This window comes from Aedes aegypti, chromosome 3, assembly GCF_002204515.2.
Source record: "Aedes aegypti strain LVP_AGWG chromosome 3, AaegL5.0 Primary Assembly, whole genome shotgun sequence".
NCBI lineage: Eukaryota > Metazoa > Arthropoda > Insecta > Diptera > Culicidae > Aedes > Aedes aegypti.
In genome coordinates this window covers 400087623-400112163 of record NC_035109.1, presented here as the reverse complement: position 1 = coordinate 400112163, position 24541 = coordinate 400087623, and the positions used below count along the sequence as shown (strand labels likewise).

General features: G+C 37.4%; 2 protein-coding genes across 2 annotated transcripts in view; one reads left to right on the top strand and one right to left on the bottom strand.

The window, feature by feature from the left end:
* Window positions 1-8080: 8080 nt before the first annotated feature.
* Window positions 8081-24541, bottom strand: part of LOC5576326 (phosphatidylinositol 4-phosphate 3-kinase C2 domain-containing subunit beta) — a 43304-nt gene continuing 26843 nt past the window's right edge. The window contains exons 7-11 of the mRNA XM_001656011.2: window positions 18042-18434; window positions 17782-17982; window positions 9383-9579; window positions 9075-9313; window positions 8081-9012 (exon numbers count right to left, since the gene is read on the bottom strand). Of these exons, the coding sequence (XP_001656061.1) occupies window positions 8833-9012; window positions 9075-9313; window positions 9383-9579; window positions 17782-17982; window positions 18042-18434 (1210 nt within the window). The 3' untranslated portion in view covers window positions 8081-8832. The remainder of the gene's footprint in view (window positions 9013-9074; window positions 9314-9382; window positions 9580-17781; window positions 17983-18041; window positions 18435-24541) is intronic.
* Window positions 15708-17775, top strand: LOC5576327 (proteoglycan 4). The gene is made up of 4 exons (XM_001656012.2): window positions 15708-16083; window positions 16155-16272; window positions 16349-16789; window positions 16846-17775. The coding sequence occupies exons 1-4, from the start codon at window positions 15997-15999 to the stop codon at window positions 17706-17708; spliced, it is 1509 nt and encodes a 502-aa protein (XP_001656062.1). The 5' UTR covers window positions 15708-15996; the 3' UTR covers window positions 17709-17775.

Sequence of the window (24541 nt, the reverse complement as noted above, 5' to 3'; positions counted from 1 at the left end):
TCAACCTGGAAAAAACCTGGAATTCTCAGGGAATTTCGATCACAATCAGGGAAATAATTTTGAAGCTGTAATTCATGGTAGAATATGGTCACGACAAAGGATTTTTGCGTAAAACCCCAAAGCAATCATTAAATAGAAAATTCTCTTCAATCGAAAAAAAATTCGGCTGCGCCGCTATCAAAACGCTATTTAAGCTGTTCAGTAAGGATACTTTTGAGTATGAAATTATATCGACTTTCTAAAACATGATTGACGTTTTGAATATCTCAGTGAAGGATTAACATAGATTAACAGTAAATGATTATCTAGGGCCGGTAGCAAGTTTCTTATTAGAGAATAGGGTCCTAAAGCCCTGTACTAATTTTAGTACCAAATGGTTAAGTTTAAGCCAGAAACACATGTTTACTCAATTTTTGAATGTTTTTCATTGGTTTCCGGTCAAAAAACATATTTTTTCTAATATTTGAGATTTTGTCACACCACTTGGTTTAAACTCAAATTTTGGGTGTATTTTGTTTTCCGTGTCCCTTCCGAGATGTCAAATAGGAACAACCCCAGTGTTAAAAAGATGAGCTCCTGTGGCGTTTTTTACCGACTCAATGAATGTCAAACATGATCTAAAGTGTCAAGGTTCAAATTTGAACCTATTATAAAAATTGAATTTTAAATGTGATATAATCGTTATTTGAACACGAAAAATTGCTGTGGTTGCAAGAACATGCTCTTTCGTTTTGTTAAATAAAAACAAGATTTCATTAGAAATTTTAGGACCCTTTTGGTATTTATTGCTATTGAAGTCTCTATTTTTGATGGAAGGTCTTTTAAGTCTCTATTTTAATCAAAATTGTCTCCATAGTCTCTTCTTTCCTTATCTTGCTTGCAGATGATTATGATGCAAAATTTCTTCCAATATTTCTCAGGAACAACTTCAGGAATTAGCCTAGAGGTTTCTCCAGGGATTTCATCTAAAACACTATCAAGAACCTACAGTAATTTTCTCAGATACTAGTTTGAACAATAGGGTCCGAAAGCCCTGTCCCAATTTTAGTATCAAACGCTTAAGTTTAGGGCAGAAACACATGTTTACTCAATTTGTAAATGATTTTCATTGGTTTAAGTCCAAAAAACATTTTTTATGATTTTTGAGATTTTGTCACACCTCTTGGTTTAAACTCAAATTTTGGGTATATTTTGTTTTCCGTGTCCCTTCCGAAATGTCAGATAGGAACAACCACAATGTTAAAACTATAAGCCCTGTAGCATTTTTGTCGAAAAAGTGAATGTCAAACATGATCACAAGTGTCAAGGTTCATATCTGGAACCATTTTTAAAATTGAAATTTCAAAATGTTATAACCGTTATTTGAGCTAGAAAAATTGCTAAAGTAATTGCAAGAACATGCTCTTTCGTATTATTAAATAAAAACAAGAATTCATTAAACATTTTAGGACCCAATTTTCCAAAGACTTCCTCCACTAACTTTTCAGATTCTGCAGTCATTACCAGGTCCGTCCCACTCGGGTTCAGATTGGGTACCACTTCTAGTACTGGATTTGGTCCCTTGGTACTGCAAAAGGTACCCAACTTTGACAGATCACTGTACACTTTTCACCGCAATCTAGATTATGCTCTATTACCTAATGAGCCATAAAATTGTGCACAACTACAAGGGACATGGAAATCTTTATTCAACAAAATTTTCAAAAAAAAAAATTTAAGTAAACTCGCAAAGGTTAATTCTAGATTAGAGTTTTTGGTAAAATTCGTTCGAAGATTTTTTTCAAGAAACCCGACAAGAATTTCTACGCCATTTCATCTACAGTTATTCCAAAGAATAGGGTCCTAAAGCCCTGTCCCAATTTTAGTATCAAACGCTTAAGTTTAGGTCAAAAACACATGTTTACTCAATTTTCTAATGTTTTCTGTTAGTTCAAGTCCAAAAAACATTTTTGTCTGTTTTTTGTTAATTTTGTCACACCCTTTGGCTTAAACTCAAATTTTGGGTGAATTTTGTTTTCCGTATCCCTTCCGAAATGTCAGTTAGGAACAACCCCAGTGTTAAAGCTATATGCCTTGTGGTGTTTTTGTCGACTAAGCGAACGTCAAACATGATCCAAAGTGTCAAGGTTCATTTATGGACCCAATTTTTAAATTAAAGTTTAAACATGATAAAGCCGTTATTTGAGCGGGAAAAATTGCTAATATAGTTGCAGTAACATGCTTTTTCGTGTTATTAAATAAAAACAAGATTTCATTAAACATTTTAGGACCCAATTGCTCCTAAAATTTCTCGACGGATTGTCCGTGTGAATATATTAAAAATATTTCAAATAATTCCTTGAATTCGACCTGTGTTTCATTATTGAGTTTCCCTAGACTTTTTTCTGAGAATTTCTCCAAGGATTCTTTCAAACTTTTTTCTATGAATTACTCAAAAATTTCCCATGGAATATTCAAAAGTTCATTCAAGGATCTACACCAGTTACCACTACTGCATTTTTTTCAAGAAATCTACCGATCATTCCTACACATTTTTTTAGGAATTTCGTTCTATGTTTTTCCAGGAGTTCCTTCACAAAATCCTGCGGGATATTATGCAGAGATTCAATTGTTTTTTTTTATTATCTTAGCAATAATCTACAAAATCTTGTAAAATTTCCTAAAGTCTGAGTTCTTCTTGTTCTTCTATCCTTATTCATCAAGGGTGGCTTAAGAACTTACACAAGTTTTTACAGATGCGACCCTAAGATTTACTTCAAGAATAGTTCACGATTTACTTTTAAATCTTAAAGAAATTCTGAAGGACAATTTTGTAGAAAATCCTGAGAAATCCTTGGAGACAACTGGAGTAATTTCTGGTTGAAAATTCCAACATGTTTTGAACAAGAGTCTTGAAGAATGTCCTTGAAAAATCGATGGAAGAATCCCCGGATTTAATTCTAGAGGATTATGGGCTTTATTGAAAAAAAAAAAACAGAATTAATATATAAAGGAATTCCTGTTGGAATCCCTGAGGTATTGTATGTGGTATTTTTTGGAAAAATCCAGGTTTTATATTGAGTTATCCAAAACATTTTTTTTTTAGAAATTCCTCAGGAAAATTCTTGAAGAGGTTTCATGGGAAATAATCACTAAATGAACTTCATAGAAAAAAGATGTATGTAACTATTGCGTTGTATTTATCTGATTTAGTTTGTCTTAGGTTCGTCGAAAATCAATGGAGCTATGGAGCTACCATGGGAAAGAGAGAGTTGATTTAGAACTCTTTGAACATTTTCGAATGAAATGTAACAATTCATAATTTATCTTAATTACCACATTTAAATGTTACACAGATTGGGCGCGAACAACCGTAGGCTGGATTATCCGTGTTTCTATTATGCACAAAAAAATTGATCTAAAAGTTTACGGGTTATTTGTATTAATTTAGATGGGATTATACCTTATCAAATATGCAGCTGATGACGACTTTAGCAATAACACGATTCAATCAATTTAAGATATTCAAATAAAATTTTACTTTTGCGCCCATAAAGCTGTCTAAGGTATCCAAAAGACCCATGGAAATGAATGGTACATAGTTTTTTTTTTGCACGAGAACGTAGTAGTTAAAAAAACTTTCAAGAAGAAGCATACTGATGCACTTGAAAGTTCCGTTCAGTTAACGATCATGAATAGAGCTTTTAGAAACGAAATAAAAAAAACTCCATCATAAGAAAACATAATTAATTTGAATAAAATTTAATCTTTGGCATTGTTAGTACTTTCATAATGGAATATTGAATATTGGAATAGTTTCAGCATGCGTTTAAAAATGTTTTGAAGTGTATGAATTGCTATTAAATTGAAAACATTTTAAAATTTGTTATTATTTTGTTGTAGCCATTCAAAATTAGAGTATTTCTTGTACCTAGAATTATTTTGTGATTCCTGGAAAAACCTGGAAATATCAGGGAATTTCATTTCGGTAAACGAGTAGACACCCTGCTAGTTCTTATCTAGGAACCCCTTCTTATATGCTTCAGGAAATAATTCAGGCAATGAGGAAATTTCATCTTCAGCGATTCCAATAAAAATTTCTGCAAAAAAAAAACAATACTAAGAATTCTGTTTGACTTACATACAGATAATAAATCTTCGAGCCGTTTAGTAGAATACCTATAAGTAGATGAAAAAAAATCGAATTTAGTAGGGTAGAAGCACCGGTTTTGGCCATACGCCAGTTGTAGCCATAGCGAATTATACACCGTTTTACATAGCAAATCAGCATGAATCCTTTTCTGTTCAGTAGATCCCATTCACATGATAGAGATACATACATTTACTCGTCCAAATTGATTCAAAACATAAGAAAAACAATTAATTTTCCTTATAATGTTTACTCCCATACACCTAATTTGGCCAGGGTACTCCTAATTTGGCCACTCTCATAAGAAATCAATGCGATTGGCCAATTTAGGAACCGAAGATAAATCTCTGGCCGAAACTGGTTCATATTGACCAACGTGATTTTCTAAGCGAAAATATGGTTATAGCTCAGTTTTGATATTTTATACACATTATGGATTGAAAGCTTGCTTTTGACATATTTGTAGTATAAATACGACTTCCCATTTAATTTTTATTGACATTTTCTCTTAGGCTAGCCAAAACAGGTGCTTTTACCCTACAATACCATTTAATTCTACTAGAGTTTGTATCCTTTGACAGATACGCGTATTTCGACCTCAACTGTAAGGCCGTCTTCAGTGTCGTGTACTAGACTCGACTTCATCTCGACTAAGTCGAGTCTAGTACACGACACTGAAGACGGCCTTACAGTTGAGGTCGAAATACGCGTATCTGTCAAATGATACAAACTCTAGTGAAATTAAATGGTATAGTACTAAATTCGGTTTTTTCATCTACTTACATACAGATTTAAATTTTCCTTTCCGTTTTTTCAGTTTTCTTTTGAGATATAAAGAAGTACACCAGAAGTTTTCTCCGGAATGTCTTCAAAGTATTATATAGTATATTGATAGTATAATGATTTCCTCGAGGAATCATACCACTTTTGGCAAATAATTTGATGCAGGTAATCGATTCATCTTTTTTTATGAACTCGTCTGATATTCCGTACAATAATTGAAAGAACACTCCATCTGAAGATACGTTATCAAATATTTCATAGATTCATCATTCACACAGTGACTACCGGGATTTATCCAAAAAATTTCAATTAATTATTTGGAAAATTTATATGGATATCTCTGGAAAAAAAAATCTGTAGGAATTCTTATAGGTGAGATTATAGGTATTTAAAGCTCAAATGCTCCTGAAGAAATATTTTGAATGGGCTCCTGCAGAAATTCTTGGGGAATTTCAGGATAAGCCTTTGAACTAATTGTTGTGTTCCGGGAACAATCCTTCCATTTGCGGTTACTCTTCATAATAGAACAATTTGACTTGCTGTTTTATCCTAATTTTACCGAACAAATCATATTATCTCATTAGTGCAGCTTAAAGAGCATTGGAAGATATGTTGAAAACTGATCTCAACTCAATTTTGACGAAAATGCAGATGGAACTGCCTTGCGATTCACGGCAGTATACGTCCAGAAAAACATGGATGTATTTTAAAATGAATCTTGATAAATATCCTGTCAAGATCATAGGTAGTATCCAAACTGAGCTATATTCCTTAAGTATTCTATAGAGCGATTGCCAAATTGATTTCCGAATGTATTTGTTGATACATCCATGGAGTTCCAATAAGAGCAATTTTGAGACGAAAGCTTGTTGGAATCCTTGGGAAATTTCTAGATAAATTCTTTGGAAGAGTCTTTATTAAAATTCTAAGAAAATTCATAAAATAGGTATATGTTTGATTTTTGAACAAATTCTTTTTGTGGAATATCTCGAGAATTTTCTGTATAAATTCTTAAAAAAGATCTAGAAGTTTCCTCCTTCAGATGAATGCTTGAGAGATTTTTTTGAGTTTTTTGACCTTCCAGTCGTCGCGCGGTTTACCTAAATTTCTCGAAATCGTAAAACAAGTTTTTGGTTGTAAACAACAGTAGTTTGATTGTTAACTATTTGACTGTTTGAGTACCGTAAAATGGGGTGTTAAGGACTCGTGGGGTTTTAAGGGATTGAACTTCTCAATCAAGTTAAACAAGTCATAAAAACGTCGAAAGTCTATATATCAGTCATCCGAAATGCTTGATTTGTTCGAAGGATTGTGAGCTGCATTATGTGATAGGCGATGTCTAGTAAATTAAAGTATTGTGGAGTCTAGATATTGAAAACGTTTCAAAACATTTTTATTCGAATTTTATAGGCTAAATACATTTAACTACAAAACTATATTAAGAAAAATATGTGAGTAACTTAGAAGGCAGGTATATTTAATTAAAATCATAATGCAGACAAAAACTTTTAAAAATTTCATCTAGATTTTGACTTTTGATAATTTTTATTGAAAAAGTCTCTCTTTGAAAATAAGAGGGGTCTTAAGCGATTATCTTTTCTACTTTTCCCATGTTACTCAACTCATTCGATTTATGCCATAATATATTCCAACATACTTTGCTTTGTTCCGTGAAGCAAAACTGCATTGTAAAATCTAAGGGGTCTATTTTGAATATCACCAAAAATCTCGAAAATTGATAAGAAAATCTTGACAACAACATATTAAAGTGAATATAGTATTTCTCTTGATACTTTTAAGCTTTTTTTGAGAAACTGCGTTGCCTCGTCGGCCACTAAACCCATTGTGCTACAGAAAGTGCGTTAAATTTCCGCTCCATACTGGAATACTTTTCTTCAGTATTTTTACGACCATGTCACTGGGTGTTGCATGCAAATACGTTGTTTAGTGTAGTGTTTTATTAACAGGGCGAATTGACCATTTCCCCTATTAAACTAAAATCTTGTTGAAATTATCCTTATATTATTAGTTTTTCACGAAGTTGCTCTGCAGAGCTTCTAGGATTCGTAAACTGCAAAAATATTGGTAATGATCCTGTTGTACATAAGTAGAAAAATCATTTCAAGATAATTTTACGATGTATTGATGGTTCCCAAATCGGATTAAAACTATGAAAGATTTAGGAGTTAAAATAAAATGGTTATATCCCGTTATAATCCCTAGGATTTTTTAGTTCAATCCCTGTAGAAATATCATATATAATATTGCTGAATTATTCCTTAAGAAATTTCTGGACGAATACCTAGGATTTTTTTTTTCTTCTGTTCGGAACATAAACCACTGCGACCAATAATTGATCTATTGTAGTATATCCCGTGTCCTTTGTGTAGTGCATGTCGTTTTACTATGTCACTATCGAGAAGTGATAAAGCATTCGGTTTTCTTACAGTTGTAATTCCTAACTTGATCACAGGAAAGGATTCTAACTGAAAGGTTCCTACCCTTCGAAGAGTGTGGTGCATGCACTCTTCACAGGCGCGCCCCTTTATCAAGCAAAATCGGATCCCTCGGTAAAGCCAAGAAATTACACCGATATTGTCCATGCATCAGAATCCTAGTCCTTACTTCGTCAAACTAGAGAACGAAATAAATAAAAGATTAGAAAACAAATTATTGAATTCGACTCATGTTTTTCCTTGTCTCAAGATCATTCTCGGCAACTGGGAAAACCGAGACTTGTCACTTTCAACAAGGTTTAAAATGTAACAAGGACTAAAAGTGTTCCTTTGATTACTATAACATCCTGTTCTCTTCGTTTGAAGCAGTCAGGACTAGGGTTCACTAATAGATCTTTACCCCATACCTAGGATAGTTAAGGCATTAACCTCTTGAGGTATCTCCAGAAATATCTCTATGGAGGACTCATTCACAAAGAGAGAAGGAAAACAATTCTTTAGAAACCGTTGTGGTAAAAAAAAGTTACTTTATACACCGTCCATTAGAAAAAGAGGCTTTTAAAAGACCTTTATTGAAATAGTGAACAAGCCTGTACCAGCCCCGAATCTACAGTATCTACTTCAAAACTTTGGTGCGTGCAAAGTGCAATAAATATTATTAGGAAAGTCAAAGGAAACTTGTGATATAAAAAATATTGCGAGGAAGAAAATCTGCGTTTTCTTGGAAACCCCAATATATTTCTTAGGATTTTTGTTCTTGCTATGTTATCCGGAGATACATCTATCTGCTTTCAGGTGTACCTGTATCATCCATATGGGGCAATAAAATTAATACGTTTGCTGCAAATAATCTGAAAAATCTGCTTCGAAATGCAGATTAACATTTTCAAGCCTATAACTCTCTCCCTCTTTCTATTTTGTGACAATCCTTTTACATGCCAGATGACTGTTCAGAAGGGAATATAAAAAATATATAATCAGCAGCAAGCAAACACAAACATATACATATACTCTGCTGGTACTGGCGCTAACAATAATATTAGTTATAGTAATCGAATGTATTAATTTTCTGCTCAGTGCGCCTATCACGATTGCTAAAAACTCGAACTATCCGAGTCTACCCATTGTGAGGGAAACATCAATTTTTGAACACGATTGAAAATAGATAAGCGATTGCCGTAAGATACAAATTTTGATTAATTGCAAAACACCAATTTATAGCCACCCATGCTCAAGCTCTTGCATTGCAATCAATAAATATAACACACATTGTATTAAACTTGTCCACCTGTCAATGTTTCCCACCTTATGATACCCAAAACTTTTGACTTGATACATCTTTTTTGGCGCTAAACCCCCACGATACTTATGTTTACTACCATCCCTAGACTAAAAACGTTTTGTAACAACCAAAGAAAGCTCAATTCGAAATGCACTTGAAGTAAATGGCTCCCAGAAGAACTCTTACGACCTCGGAAGATAGCCCAGAGGAAACCATTCGTTGATTTCGTATCGCAGATCGAGTTCAGCCAGAGCCAGCCGGTGACCTCCTAGGAATGCATTCTCCTGCAACGAATCATGCGACCAAACCGTCACCTCCAGCGTCTTCTTCTGGATGAACTCCAACGGGAGGCGGTATTCGAGCTTGAATTTAAAGAAAATGGAATGGTTAAACCGTCTGGCATCAAGCGGGTGGCGTAACTTACCGTTTCCATAAAGCTAGGATTACAGTTCTTCCTGACTACCTTGGTTTTGCGTTTGGTCGCCTTGGACTGATCCGGTCGCAAATATACCTTCACATAGGTATTCGGTTCTGGGTTGTTGGGAGTGCTTGGCAAGGATCGGGCGTGCTGTATCATCACTATCAGTGCATCGCGATGGTACTGTAGCGAGAACTTAATCTCACCGCGCAACTGTTGGTACTCGTCCGCAATGGCGCGGTTTCCTGTTCGACCGAATGAGAATTTAAAGCGTCAAAACGAATTTTGGAATGAGGATGTTCGAAAAATGTTACCTTTCACTTTAGTTGCGTGGATGTCCGCTTCCTGCTGGTCACGAAGCAACGGATGGAAGAACGTATAAACTAAATCGGAATGTGCAATTTCGTCCGCCGAGTTGAACAGGGATATCAGAAACTGGCGGATCTCTGGAAGACGACGCTCGGCAACCGTTTTGACGTTGGATCGGCCCACGTGGATGCCGGAGGGTAAACTAAAAAGTTAGGAATTAAATTATTAATATAATCAATATGATACGTGCAGTTTGATAATAAAAGACTGTTGCCTATGATTCTACGTCGATATCATAACAGCGAATTTGAACACCTAACATCGAGTCTGACCGCTGCCTGGTGTAATGGTAAAACCGAGCCCAAAACTCTCCGTCAATAACGTGCGGTACCGACGTCCGCTCCGGAGCGTAAAGTGATTCTGAAGGAGCAACGCAGCGCGGACAGCAATGCTCCAGTAAAGTACTCGGCAAAACGTGGAAGAGCCTCTTTTCAGCAGAATTAAACGCCACACAAATGGAATCATTTTATCGGAATGACATGAGGTAATTGAAAGGTGAAAGCTGCACTACGACGTACATTTGAAAAGGCGACGAAGGCACAATCCAAGATTAGCATTACCATTGAGCATTTCGCACAAATTCGTAGGTGGTAAAGTCCTAGACCATTGTATGAGGGTTGCCTCCTTCCCGTCCGTTACCAAAGTCAGAGATTTGGGATTAACCTCTAACTCTTAAACAAGATTCACGCATCCTACAATAATCGTGATCTATCCTGGCCACGTCCTTGCGAAAGCTGGGGAATGGGAAAGGATGATTGGTTGAACACCTACTTAAGAAAGATGCAGAGAACTCTGCGACCTCTCATAGGTGTTACGGAATGTTGTGGAATGTAGATGGAAAGGGTAGTGCCATAGGATACGTTCGGTAGACGTTCTGACCGACAAAAGGTTAATATTTACGCATTGTGATTATGCGCTGCTGATCAGAACAAACTCACCAAATTCCTTTTTCGAAAATCCGCTGCAATCTGTCGCTCCTCTAATAATGTACAAAAGCGTGAGCCGTAACTTGGCACTGTCCATCAAAATGCACGCACTACAGTTCTTAATCCATCCCGAATCGAGCATCCACGAACCACATTCAATTTTTGAATCAACACGCACGGGAGAAAAAAAAACAAGACACGCGAAACGAATTCAATTGATGGTGCCATTACAGAGCACTCTCGAGCAAAACGCAAGCAAATCGTAAAAGTAGTAAAAAAAACAAAACTTCACAAAACGTCTTCAGATATAATCTCCGATAAAAACACGTCTATCACTTCGAAAAACATGTTTCCACAGAACATTTGCACGTGGCGTAGCACCGCCGAATCTCGGCGACGAGGGCACAATCCAAGATGTCGGTATGTTGGATAATGAGCTCTTACTTTGAACCAAGTTAAAACAGATGCACCAAGATAGAAATAGCTAGAATGTTCAAGACCACAAAACTGGAGATTCTAACAATTACCTACTTGCACTAAAAACTTTATCAACTGATTACTAGTTGAAGAAGACCATAGCATAATATACACCGACCGTTTATGTCAAAGGTTACTACTCCGTGATTGATCGGAACTCGTAAGATTTGCACTTCGTTTCAAATGAATAAGGGAAGGGACTTTCCGCTCATTCTCGAAGTGCCATTTAGCAAATCTCATATTATTGATCAATAACGGCGGCGGCCAAGCCCTTACAGTCAGTTGGGTAGGGGAAGGAATGTTAGTGTGTAATGATTGTTACTACTGGAGACCGAGAATACCTCTGTATATCTACAATCATCACAGGAAGGGTGTTTATTAGTGAAAGGGGAAAAAATCTGGGAGCCTTTGGTCGGTGATACGATCCTTGGATAAGGAGGAAAATTACGACTCTTACTTAAAACTAGTTTTGCATTTTTATCTCGTGGTGATCAGATATTGAAAAAAGCTTAAAGAAAAACGTCAACATTCTTAATGTCGAAATATTCAACTTATTTACAGGTTTAATAAAATAATTCCAGATTCAAGGTTTCGTCAGAAATGTTTTGCGGCTGTGCCACTGGAGCATGCTTGTCCGTTGTCTAGTGTTAAGTTACAGTCTGTGCAGCTAAATAGCTGAAGACGGTGTCCATGTCTTTTTAAAGATAATTGAAAAAAAGAAAAACAAATCAATATTAAATACATGTGAAGGAACTCCTTGAAATCTCTAAGAAATTGTGTTGGAATGATCTGAGGATTACTTGGAAACATAGCTGTAGTAGTAACTGGTGTGGAACTTTAAATGACCTTTTGAAAATTTCATGAAATTTCTATTGGCAAAATCATTGAGAAATGTTTGGAAGAACTGCAGAAATTCTTCGATGAAATGCTGGGGAAATTCCAAGAAAATTTGTAGAGAAACTAAAACACGAAATATAGGTCCAATTTGAGGAATTATTTCAAATATTTCTAATAGATTTACTTGTAACAATTCTTCGGAGTGGATGTGGAAATTTTTGTCGGGTGTCTTGAAAAAAATCCCTGAATGCATTTCATTAAAAGCTCATGAATTGACCTTTGCGGATCGTCTTGAAAGAAATTCTCTGAGAATCTTTGGAATATCGGAATTCACTGCAAGCAAGACAAGGAAAATAGATCCTTTAGAGACCAAGATGTCTTTTGGAGGTTAGAATTGAGACCTTAAAGATGTTTCATGAAAATAGAGACTTTTAAAAGATATGAATATAAATAGATACCAAGTCTCTAAAAAGAAACCTGCTACCAGCCCTAGATATGTGAATCCTTAACTGATCAAATATACCTAGAGATATTAAAAAAAATCATGTTTTGAAAAGTCAAGTTTTTAATTGAAGAGTGTTTTTTTGGCAAACCTGGGTTTTAATGCAAAACTCTCTGATAATTCCAGGCTTTCAAGATTTTTCCAGGTTGTAGATACCCTGATTTTATTAATGACAAAAGATAAGGAAATAGGAATAAGGGTTCACGCTGGCAATTGCAGCGAAAAACCAAAAAAAAAGTGTTATTATAAGCATGAAATGAGCTCATCAGATGATAATCAATCCTCGTCCGAACGCGAACCAGACACAATTTATATTGATTCCGTCGCTCGTCCCATAGGAGCATGCAACATAATCAAAAGACCTTACACCACTGACGCATTTCGCGATACTTTTTTTGCACTTAAACAACGCGAACCGGACACGATCTCTGCACAGCGAAAGAAAAAAAACCTGGACGCGCGAAAGCGAGCTCGATAGCTTGGGCCTTCGTACCGCACTGCTTTGATCAATTCATTACTAGCTGGAGAAGACAAATCGATAAATTTTTCAGATCTGTTGTTTTAGATGTGTTGCCTTGAAAATTAAGTAGTGATGTAACTTCGATGGAGAATTTCCCTATAGGGATTCCTCCAGTGGTCCCGCCAAGAAATATTCCAAGTATTCGTCCACAACCCAGACAACCAAAATGTACGTATAACGAAATCACCTGGCGGCTTTGTATGTGCAACATTTCACTTATAAGATGTCGCGAAAAGGCCTTAATACTTACAAAAGTGGAGGCGATATGCGTGCATATATTATGTGATGAATAATAACATACAATGCGAGTGTATAAATATTCCACCGAAATAACCTGTGATCTTATGCGACTACGGGACGAAACAAATGAAACTCAAAAAAGAAGTGTTCTATGCGAGGAAGCTCATCAATCTGACGAGTTTATCAACGGCGAGTTTGATGTAATTAGTATAAATAAACGAGTTGTAACATGAACTTTCGTGTGATTTCTGGTTGTCTGGGTATCGTATCAAGTATAGGGGAACACGGGGCAGTATGGACACCCTAAGGAATTTTTCTATTTTGTCTGTAAAGACACGAATATTATACATTATTTCATGTGCAGTATACTTTTTAGAGGTCTCAAGCATTTGTTAAACATTGTTGCAAAATTTTGAAAAAAAATTTTTGTTTGCAAAAATGGGTTAAAAAAATACTCATATTTGGTAGTCACCATCAAGCTAGCGGGGCAAAGTGGACACCCCCATGGGGCAGTATGGACACCTTAACATTTATAGGAAAATTGTCCCACGATCATTCCCAAACCTCGAAAAATGAAATACACATTCAGGAAACCATAGTGATAGATCACTGTTGCACTGAAAACATGATTAAAACCAATTTACGACATTTTTCGTAGTGATGCTTTCAATATTGCCTCCAGATTAGTTTTAATACAGAACTGACGATTTTCAACCAATTTGTGGTTCCGAATCATAATCATTGCATTGCACGCTAAATATTTTTGGATAGTTTTGTGTATGAAGTTACATTTCTTTTTCTTTAAAGTGTCAGCTCTACTTTGTCACTCGGTGTCCATATTGCCCCAACAGTATAGGAAATTGTCATATAAGTTTTTCAGTGTCTCAAAGTAGCAGAAAAAAATCTACTATATTTTTGAATTTAGCATAAATAATTGAAGATTCAGTCAAGAGCTACATTTTCGGCCAACTTGCAGTCATTTGCCTCTGAAACCTTATTTGGTGAGGTGTGAATGTTAAAATTTTTAAACCCAATAAAATCGTGCTCCATTTTTTGGTTTGAAATGAATGTTTAAAACAATTTTTCTGAAATTTTAGTGGACAACTTACTCTTTCGACAGGCAACTGAAATATTGTTTGCATCTAAAGTGTAAAATTATTCGCATATGCAAAGATACAGGGGGTGTCCATTCTGCCCCGGGTGTCCATACTGCCCCCGGTACCCCTATCATCCAATGGGTGATGGCTATGCTCAAGGATCTAACAGTTTCTGCTAATCTAGAGGGTGCACAACTACCTATGAGATCTTTTAATGGATGTCCTCAAGGAAGTGTGTTATCGCCTTTACTGGAAATTGACGCATACCTTAAAAATCTTAAATATCAAGGTTTTGAGGCAAATTGATACGCAGATGATGTGGCCATCGTGATTCCTGGTAAGTTTGATAACTCAATTTCCGATCGGTTGTAAACTGCGTTAAACATTACTCTCAAATGATGTAGAAATGAGCCACAAAACTGTTATCGTGTCATTTACCAAAACGAAAGAGGTAAAGCTCATACAACCTTCTTTAGATTGAATTCAAATGAAATTCTTAGAAGAAGTTAGTTAAATACCTTGGAGTTACTTAAGGTACAAAATTTTACTTGAACTCTCATCTGAACAAGCTCATAACTAAGGTTACCAAACATTTTAAATAATTTCGTCAAAGATTTCTCCGAAGGGTTTCTTAAGGAATCTTACCTGAAATCACATTTGAAATTCCCCCAGAGATTCGTTTAGAATCATGACAATATTTCAACAACAAATGCGAATCCGCTTAGAATTTCCCAAGCATTTCTGCAGAAGTTCTTCCTATGTGTTTCGAGACTGTTCCATGTATTTCTCCTGGGAGTCTTGAAAAGATTTCTCGAATTATTTCTGCCATATTTTAACCAGGTTCTTTTTGAATTTCTTCAGGGGCTTCCCGGATTATTTTCGGAACATTCCTGGAAGTATTCTTCCAGAAAATACCTCTGGGAGGACTACAAAAATTACGCCAAAAATTCCTCTAGTTATTTCTTAAAAGAAATTCCCTAAAAAATCCTCCACAACTACTTGAGAGAATTTCTCCAAACATTCAAGCAAGGATTTCATCAGGCTCTTCAATTTGTCCAGAGATTACTGAAGAAATTTTATATTTAACATGTACAAAATCAAATATTTTTATATTTATTTATTATTCCATGCCGATGTACGCTGTCACCGCCGATGCAAAAATGCTCTGATGTTGACGCCAATCAAAAATAATTCGGTAACAGTGCCTTTGCAACAAGTGAACAACGACAATTGACCTTGATGATTATTTTGGCATTTTTGAAAAATGGATCGATATTTTAAGCTTATCTCAATTCTCCTCTGCTGCTTAGTCTTTTTATTGATCTTCGATATGCTCTTGTTTTGTACACATGTGCCTATCACTTTACTAATATCGTTCTCGTTTTTAGGAACTGGGTCGGTGATCAACACATAAACCAAACAAACCAACGTCAAGCAAATTGTAGTTCGGTCGAACCTAAATTGGGTTGAACGGGTTGCACTAGTTCCATCCTAGATTCAAAAATGAATTCGACATAAGGTATACCTCCGTTATCACCTATTACGAGTGAATTGCAGGCGATCTAGCAATTACACGCAAATATTTTCGATACGCTTTTATAGTTTAATTGGTCTTACCAGCAATCGTTAATTTATTGAGTCTGGTACGTAACCGCTTCAAGTCATCGTGCACTTTTTTCCATAGAATTCAAACCCTTTGACGTCATGGAGTTACCAGCACCACACACAATCAGCGCGATTGGTGACACGTTCGATAACTCTCGAATCGCAATTGATAAGATTGCCCGGCGTGTAAAACAACGTATCGCGACCAATGTCAACGGGAAAAGTGAAAGAAATCGACATCAGTCGACTTGAATCGTTCCACCGCAAAACTTAACATCGTCGGCTGTGGTACTGCGCAGGTGTGAAAGAAGAGCACCATTCCAGTCATAATAAACACAAACGCATATCGTTCACGATGGGATTAAAGCTGAAATGGTTCCGTCGTCGAATCACCTTCGAGGGAATCCCATCGGCACCCGAACGTAATATTAGAAGGAAAGAGGTGAGTCAGAATAGTCGATGACCTAATGCAATCGGTATGTATCATGTTTATCGTTGTTTTATTTTGGACAGAATACTTCCGGATTTACCGCTGTTGGAGTCTACAGACAGAGCGTAAACTTTGAAGACTACATTGAGCCATCTAGGGCATCCTACGGTGAGCCACCAAGTCAACCGTTTGTGACCACGAGTAAGTACTCAAACGCTTATCTGAGCTTCCCGTCAATCAAAAACTTATTCACAAAATTGTTCTATTCCATGCCTAGCAATCAGAAAACCAAACACGTCTACAACCTCTTCGACGATTGCGAATAAGTCATCGGAAAAGAACAATGTAGGAGATAAGATAGCACGACAACGGCGATCCATTGAAACACCTCCCGAGCCAAACTATTTGCCACCTAAGCCTCCTATGAGACGAGCTGTCACTAAGACGAAGTCCACGCCAAACATTTCGACACTTGAGGAACCGTCAGAAATACAACCAATCGAGACGACCCGATCAATAGAAGTACTCAATGATGTGCCAGAACCGCAGGGAAATGCTTCCAATACACAGACATCTCGAGCTATCGCAATCAACTACAATGCAGGGGTTGATAGCAATACTACTCATAAACTGGCCCAAAATTATGAAGTCGAACGGATAGAACATTGGAAGCAACAGCAACCTGAGTTTTTCAATGAAATTCTAGAGAAGGTCAATGGTGAGTATTCGTGTAGTGAAACTCTAAACATAAATTAATGTATGCTATTTTTTAAGAATTCGCAAACACTTCTAAACCTGTAAGGGTTGAAGAAGATCATGGCAGTGAAACAGAATCATATGATGAGATTTTCGAAAAAGTCAAGGCTAAACCACGAGGTCCTCTGGAATCAACGATTCCATTCGAACCGCAGACAATCATTACCAACTCTATCGAACAAAATCTCAGTCGACACACAAGCGCCAGCTCAGTCGAAGACATATTTGAACCCCGACCACCGGAATATATGTTTGCAATTTCTATGGACGAAGATCTTGAGAACGACACAGTAAAACCCGAGGTAGTCCCAAGAACTCCAGAATCAAAACCCAGAATTCTGGCAGAAGCAAGTCCACAACCTGACAGATCAACAGAGACAAGTCTACCACTCGTCAACCTGCCAGAAACAAGTCCACAACCTGAGAGGCCTTTAAAATCTATCCTGAAGAAACGCGCTCCAGCTCCGCCATCTCAGCAACCTCCGCAAACAGAAGCTAGCGCTACAATCCCGACAGAAGTACCTATTCCTCCCCCGAGAACCATCCGGAAACAGCCGGATCCCGCTCCTAAAGAGCCAAGTGATGACGATGATGACGATTACCTCAACTGGAATATGATTGATCGCCATCGTTCCAGCATAACCCATACCGTAGCTTCACAACGAATTAACCCAGAAACCATGAAAAACGTGCCTGCCAGTTTGCAACAAGCGAAACCCCTCTTAAACACCAGGGCCATAGCCGACGAAGAACAGCCCAAAACGCTTCGGGAAATGCGCAACCGACAACCAGCTCCCATATCACAAGGCAACACAATTCTTGGTCTTCAGAGTCGAAATGCCCGCGACAGTGAATCGAACGTCTCCGAAGCGTCAGCATAGAGTTGTTGCGACGCGTATAATCTTATCTTATCTAATTTAAGCGAATAAAATTTAAAACAAAAGTCAATCTTACCTGTGTAACTTTGCCAGCGGGAAATGAATGCAGAGCTTCTGATGGAACTCACAAAACTCCTTGTACGAGCGAAACAGATACGCTGGATCCGGTTGGTTTTGGCGAGTCACCTTCAAGATATAGGTGTAATACTTTTCCAGATCGTAGCGCTTCTGGAAGCCGTGCACGGTAACTGACTTCAGACGACCATCCTGGGCCATTCTACGGATAGGAAAGATATGACATGACACATTAACTTTTTCAACCGAACGCCAACTTACGTGTAAACCCTTGGCACGAAGCTCAACAGCTCTCCGTCGTCATTCTCGGCCGAGAACTTCATCTGCGCGATGTTGTGCAGGAAGAAGTTGAACTGCGTGAACCACGACTTGAGCGATATGCCAATCATTTTGGCAAACGATGCCGCCGCTTCCGGATTGGATTGGCCGGGAAGCAGCGCATTGCGAACGTAGTTGACCGCTTCCACTGTTACGCCCGGAATGCCCGAGGTCGTCATCAGGGCAAACATGTGCAGTATCAGATCACCGTGCTTGCGCACAATGTTGAACGCAGTGCAGCACAGGTCGACGAACTTGTGGAACTTGGCCGACGGTTTATCGCCCCCGTTTATCACGTACGCCATGTCTGAGGTCAGGACAAATGGTGTGCGATCTCTGAAATTGCGAGAAACCAAAATTAACATGGGTCATAAATGTAAAGAAACATGATTTTTCGATAGTTCTTAAACTATTTGTCTCTTTGTAAGTATCTTTAATTTATTTCCATAAAAATAGGTACTGGTTAGTGTCTATTATCCGCTGAACCAACATGCACACATTTCGCCATTCAGGTGTTCGTTTAAATGTTGCTTCTACCTTTCGATAACCACGTGTTTATTCATTCTTCAACATCTTGGCTCGAAGCATCTAGAAGATGCGTTAAGTTTCTGACGTGTGTTTCTTAACACTTCAGTCGTCCAGCCTTTTTTTTTTGGTCAACAGGTCCTGTAAAAACACTCCCTACAGTCGTCGTCTAACGTCGTTCCACCGATTATCTCTCATATACCGGTCGACGCACATAACCATTTTCTACTTTTTATTATGTACAACATGTTGAGAACCTTAAATGCAGTAATGGTTAGATGTTTTCTTTTGAACAGAGCATCATCAGAGTACTCTGTTAGTGAGTATTGTCATCTTATATCATCGTTCATCTGAATTGCTCTTTTTGAACGGTCTATGTTAACAAGAGATGCAGGTGTTTGTCATAGTTTTTCGGTGCGAGATCACTCTGATGAAATAGTCCATCGATGGAGTTGGAAGTAGTCAATGTTGATAGTAGTTTATAAGCACGTGAGTTACTTGAATCCGGACATTTCTTGTCATGATTCAGGCTGGATGATGTACACGCTACGAAGTAGACAATCGAAATTTGTGCATTTTGCCTGAAAGGTTAACCTGAACGATTACACTGCGGAACACGTTTTTCCCTCAAGCATCAACATATCGATATTTATTAAATTAAGGGTTGCTGAACCCGTTGCCGTTTTAAAAATATCACAGCCCGTCTAGTTTTTGTGATATTGACTAAGGTACCGTGGGGCAAGTGGGTAATGGAATTCGCATAGTTGAGGTTCTTCAAATTCTAGAGACTTAAAATTGAAACAAATGAGGTCGTGTATATTTTTTAGCTTTACTCCCACCAAATATAAGCAGCATGCTAAAATTGATTTTTATGAAAAATTGAAGAAAAAAATACAGAAAAAGTTTTTGAAAAATGTCTCCTTACTTTTCACTTGCCTCAAAAGTGGGGCAAGTGAAAAGTTTACCGTTTTGAACAATAAATTCAAAAACAAACAGTTATATTCACGATTTCTATTAGCTTTAACATTTGTTAAGGCTTCCCAATAACAAAACAATAACATAAGTAACATGTAAACAAAGAAAATGTTATTCTTTTTACTTGAATTTTCTTCTGTTCAGAGATGATTCGACAACATTATAACTGCAACATTTCCAATGTTAGTTCTTACATTATAGGACAGCATTTGCATTTCTACTCTGTAGAATTTCCACCGCTCGTTATTTGTTTTTGAGAATGTCGGATATGACGTCGGATAACTCTTCGGGAGAAATCAAACAGAATCCGTCAATAACGTATTTAGAATCTTTTTTATGTGGATAGACCTATACCCCATTTTTATGTTTTGAACTAGCTTTACATAGACATTCCACGAGATTTCCGTGTGTTCTCTAATATTGTAGCTTTTCAGTCAACGTCTTCCTTTTAATTGGTTGCCCGAAGTAGACATATTAATATTGTAATGTTTGGCAACATTTTTTAGAGAAGTTCCATGATTTCTAATAGCTTTTAACGCTTGAGTATAGTGTTTCTTGAATTATCAGCACGTTATGTTTTTCTATGATAATTGCGAACCATGTTTACTTATGGCTACTTAAAGAGAAAACACAAATTCAATATCTAATGATAAACTTTTCACTTGCCCCACCTGATAAGAAAATTGACGGTGTTTAAATTTAGTTATTTTTAGGTCTACGTTGAATTAATTCTAAAACTTTTTTTATTGCAGTTTGAAACTGTCACAGAGGACAACTAAGAAATGGTACAGGAAATTATTTTCCGCAACTTTTTTCCACTGAAAATATTAAAATAAGATTGTACGCCGCCAACTTGTTACGGAGTAACAGTTGAGAGGTTAACAATTTTTCGCTCTATTATGCAATAATGGCTGAAAAATCTCAGAAATCTCTTACCTATCGTAATGTTCTCAATGGCCTCAATGGTTTACGCATGAGTTTAAAACGTTAATTCACATATTCAGTAAAATATATCAATTGTTTTCACTTACCCCATTTACCCACTTGCCCCGCGGTACCTTATTGAAAATGCAAAATTTGACTACTTCAGCCAACTTGCATGCAATTGTATGGCAATTATTTGCGCTCACACCGCAGTCGGCATCATCGCTATGGTGTGCAGAAGTTGAACCATTCATTTTTTTCTGTTTGTAGGCGCGTCTCAAAGGTAGGAAGAATTGAGTTTATGAAATCAACAACCTTTCCAGGATTTGCAGTCCAAATTTCTCTAGGTTGCAGAAACGACAGATATCATTCTCAAGCTGGGTCTACCCCGTTTGGTATAATGTCATTAGGCATAATGTCGTTTGGCATAATAGTCGTTTGGCATAATTTGAAAAAAGAAGATACTGCAGTGGTACAGTAATATGCGGGACCATAAGATGCGTCATAAAATACCATGTTCCTTTTTTTTCAAATGACATGGAATAACTTAGGCGTCGGATACATTTTTGTCAAAGATGCGCTATAATATCCCGGACGTAATGAACCCGTAAGCCATGTATGATGCAATTCCAAAAGAGCTTTATTGAATAAATTAGAAGTACTTATATGTACTTAATGATATCTGCTCGGGCAGTCTCCGGTTACTAGGCCAGTAGGGTGCAGAGCTACTTGGGCACTTCCATGATTCACTTTGGCATGGGGGGTTTTTCTCGCTCGAATTGTCTGAAACTTTGCAGTAAGAAGCGCTTTAGTACGACGCATTTTTTGGCCAAATATGAGTTCTGAAGCTTTAAAAAAAACCCACTGCCGAAGTGAATCAAAAATGCCTTCGGCTACCTATATGTGCAAAGAAATTTCTTGTTGAGTTCTAGTTGCTTTTTGCTGCTAGAAGGGTTTGCAATTATAAATCTCTTAGACTGCGCACACTTTTTTGTGGTCAGTTGGCCATCACCTTTTGTTCTTCCCAAGATTTTAATTCAATTTTTATGACACAATATGATATACCACAGAGAGGCTCAGGACCAATCAACTGTAAGTTAGAACCTTGTTTTGCCAACTCGTCTGCTCTTTTATTGCCTTCAATGCCAGTGTCCAGGCACCCAGTATAAATTTACGGAGTTTTCTCGGCACACCTCTCGCAGTGAAGGAATGCATTCCCAGACAAGTGTTGAAGTGCATTTATAACTACTCAATGCTTTTAGTGCGCTTGACTGTCTGTAAAAATAAAGATATTTTCATGTTTATATTTCCTTTACAAACAAACATTTGCACATTTCGTTATTGCGAAAATCTCCGCTTGGAACACCGTTGGGAAGTGGCCCATTGCCACTGAGATTTGTACCCCAGGGCCGAAGATTCTTGCTCCCGTCTTTGTTCCAATTTTTGAGCCATCTGTAAAGAAATTTATGGAATCAGATCGGACTGAGAGACCTCCGACTTCCTAATCTATACGTGACGTATCACGTGCATTAAAGGGAATGTCAAGATTATCCTCGGGTTTCATCTAGTCTCCAAGCATACTCTTCTCCGCTTCTAATTGCACATATTCGTGCAAAGGCAGCAAATTCAAAATTGCTTCCAGCGATTTTGAAGGTGTGCTGTGCATAGCTCATGTTATGGCAATGCACACAAGTCGTTGAAGTTTTGTTAGCTTTCCTTGTGCAGTAGTCTCTTCCGTTTTTGGCCACCACACTAGAGAAGCATATGTTAGTTTTGAACGAATTAAGGAAGTATAAGTCCACATGATCATTTTTGGTCTTAAACCCCATTTTTACCAAATGTTTTAGAACATATCCAGAAAGCACTGGTCGCCTTACCGATCACATACTCAATATGAGCATTCCAATTCAGTTTGGCATCCAGTACCACTCCTAAGTATTTGACCTGTTTACTTAAATGAATTATCAGTCCTCCAAGCTTAAACACTTGCAGATTGAACTTCCTTTTCCTAGTAAACGGTACAATTACAATTTTTTATGGGTTTATGCTAAGGCCCTCCTGTATGTACCATGACTGTCTAAAATTTAGAGCCCATTGCATCCTCCCTGAAATTATATTGTCAAACTTTCCTCTCACCATAACGACAATATCATCAGCAAAGCGTACAACCTCAAAACCTTTTTCCTCTAAGCTTCTTAGAAGATCGTCTACTTCTAAAGACCACATAAGTGGCGAGAGGACTCCCCCTTGAGAACAACCTTTCGTTTTCCCACACATTTCCCAGCTCTGAAGTGGTTTTCCTTTTTGCAAGCATGGTGTGAATCCATTTAATAATACTTTTATCAATGTTCCTTTTCTTTATGGCACAGGCCATAGACGAATAGGATGCATTGTCGAAGGCACCTTGAATGTCTAAGAAAAAAACAGTGTTATTTCTTTTGCAAAAAGAGCTTTTTCTACTTTGGATACCACTGTATGAAGTGCCGTAACCGTTGACTTACCTGTCTGGTAAGCGAATTGGAACTCAGAATGTAGGAGGCTTGTTCATGTAATTGGAGTCGATAAAGTCGTTCAACACTATCTCCATAGTCTTCAGTAAAACTGATGAAAGACTGATAGGTCAGTATTCAATTTTTGCCCATTGTTTGGTTCTTTTGCTTCAACGCATCGTCAGCTCGATGCTGCAATAGTTACCATCCAGCGTATAGCTGTTCCACGATTCCATACATTTCAATTTATCTACCTCAGTACTGTGTCACGTATATGTAATATAGTTTCTCTATTTTCCCACCGAGTAAGCACGCTGCCGTCTCGGTGGAAATAAATTAGTTTGAATTCGTATAGTACTTCGTTGTTTCTTCTTCGCCTGGACTCCATACTTTCCACCACACAACGTAGGCCCCCTTACTCGGACGAAACATTGTATATATTGGCTCCATCTTGGACGAAACATTGGTGCCGTGACCAGGATTCACGTACCATTACTTCCCCGGACAAACATTGGTGCCTTGACCAGGATTCGCGCACCATTCCATCACCAACCAAACAGCAATTTATTCGCATAATTTGCCACATTATTCAAACCTTATGTGTATAATTATTATCATCAAAGTTTATAACACTTTCGATGCTCAAAAGTCCAGCGGTATAGCGATGTCGATGAGCATTTGGGTTTATTCTACGAGTGGCGTGAGGTGACAATTGTCGGTGTCGTATACTGCCCATAACTGCATGACAGTCACATTCGACATTTTTGACAAATTGGAGTTAATACCATGGAGAGTCATCAAATGATGAATACTTTCGATCAACTTACTGAAATCTGTGAGAATGTTCTAGAAAATTCGAGAAAAATACCAAGTTGTTTTGTCACATTGGTAATTATAACCGCATAACAGTCACACTGAGATTCTAAATGAGTCTCGTAATGTAATAGCAATAAAATTTCTATCAGAATTATTTTCTGACTATTCACCTAGTATGCGATATGAGTTGTACAAAATATCAACCTCAAATGAGCACTTTTGAGTTCCTGGTAATTTTTAGAAATTTTAGTTTCCTCCCATACTGTCGTGAAATGCACACTATATGTTCCATTTACTCAATGCCTACTTTTGTCGAATGTTACAAATATGCAGTTATGGGCAGTATAGCGAGGTGGCAATTTTCGACTCGAGTGAAGTGACTCGCCGTGCAAATCACATGAAGAGTCACTTCATTCGAGTCGAGAATTGTCACCTCACGCCACTCGTAGAATTAACCCAGTTATTCGTTTCATTCTTTTGTCGTACAAATCTATCGCGATTACAGCTTTATGCTACTATTTTCCAAAACCGGGTCAGGCAAATATTTGATACTACTCTGCAAAAAATGCGGGAAAGTTTCACCTACCCCGTGCAAATTGTATGGCAATGGGGATCAGGCTCTGTGGATCTCATTAGCCGATTTGCTTATGTTGAACCGACCGGTTCGACTGGCAACATCTGAAAGAAAGCCAATCTGGCAACATTGCTACTTAC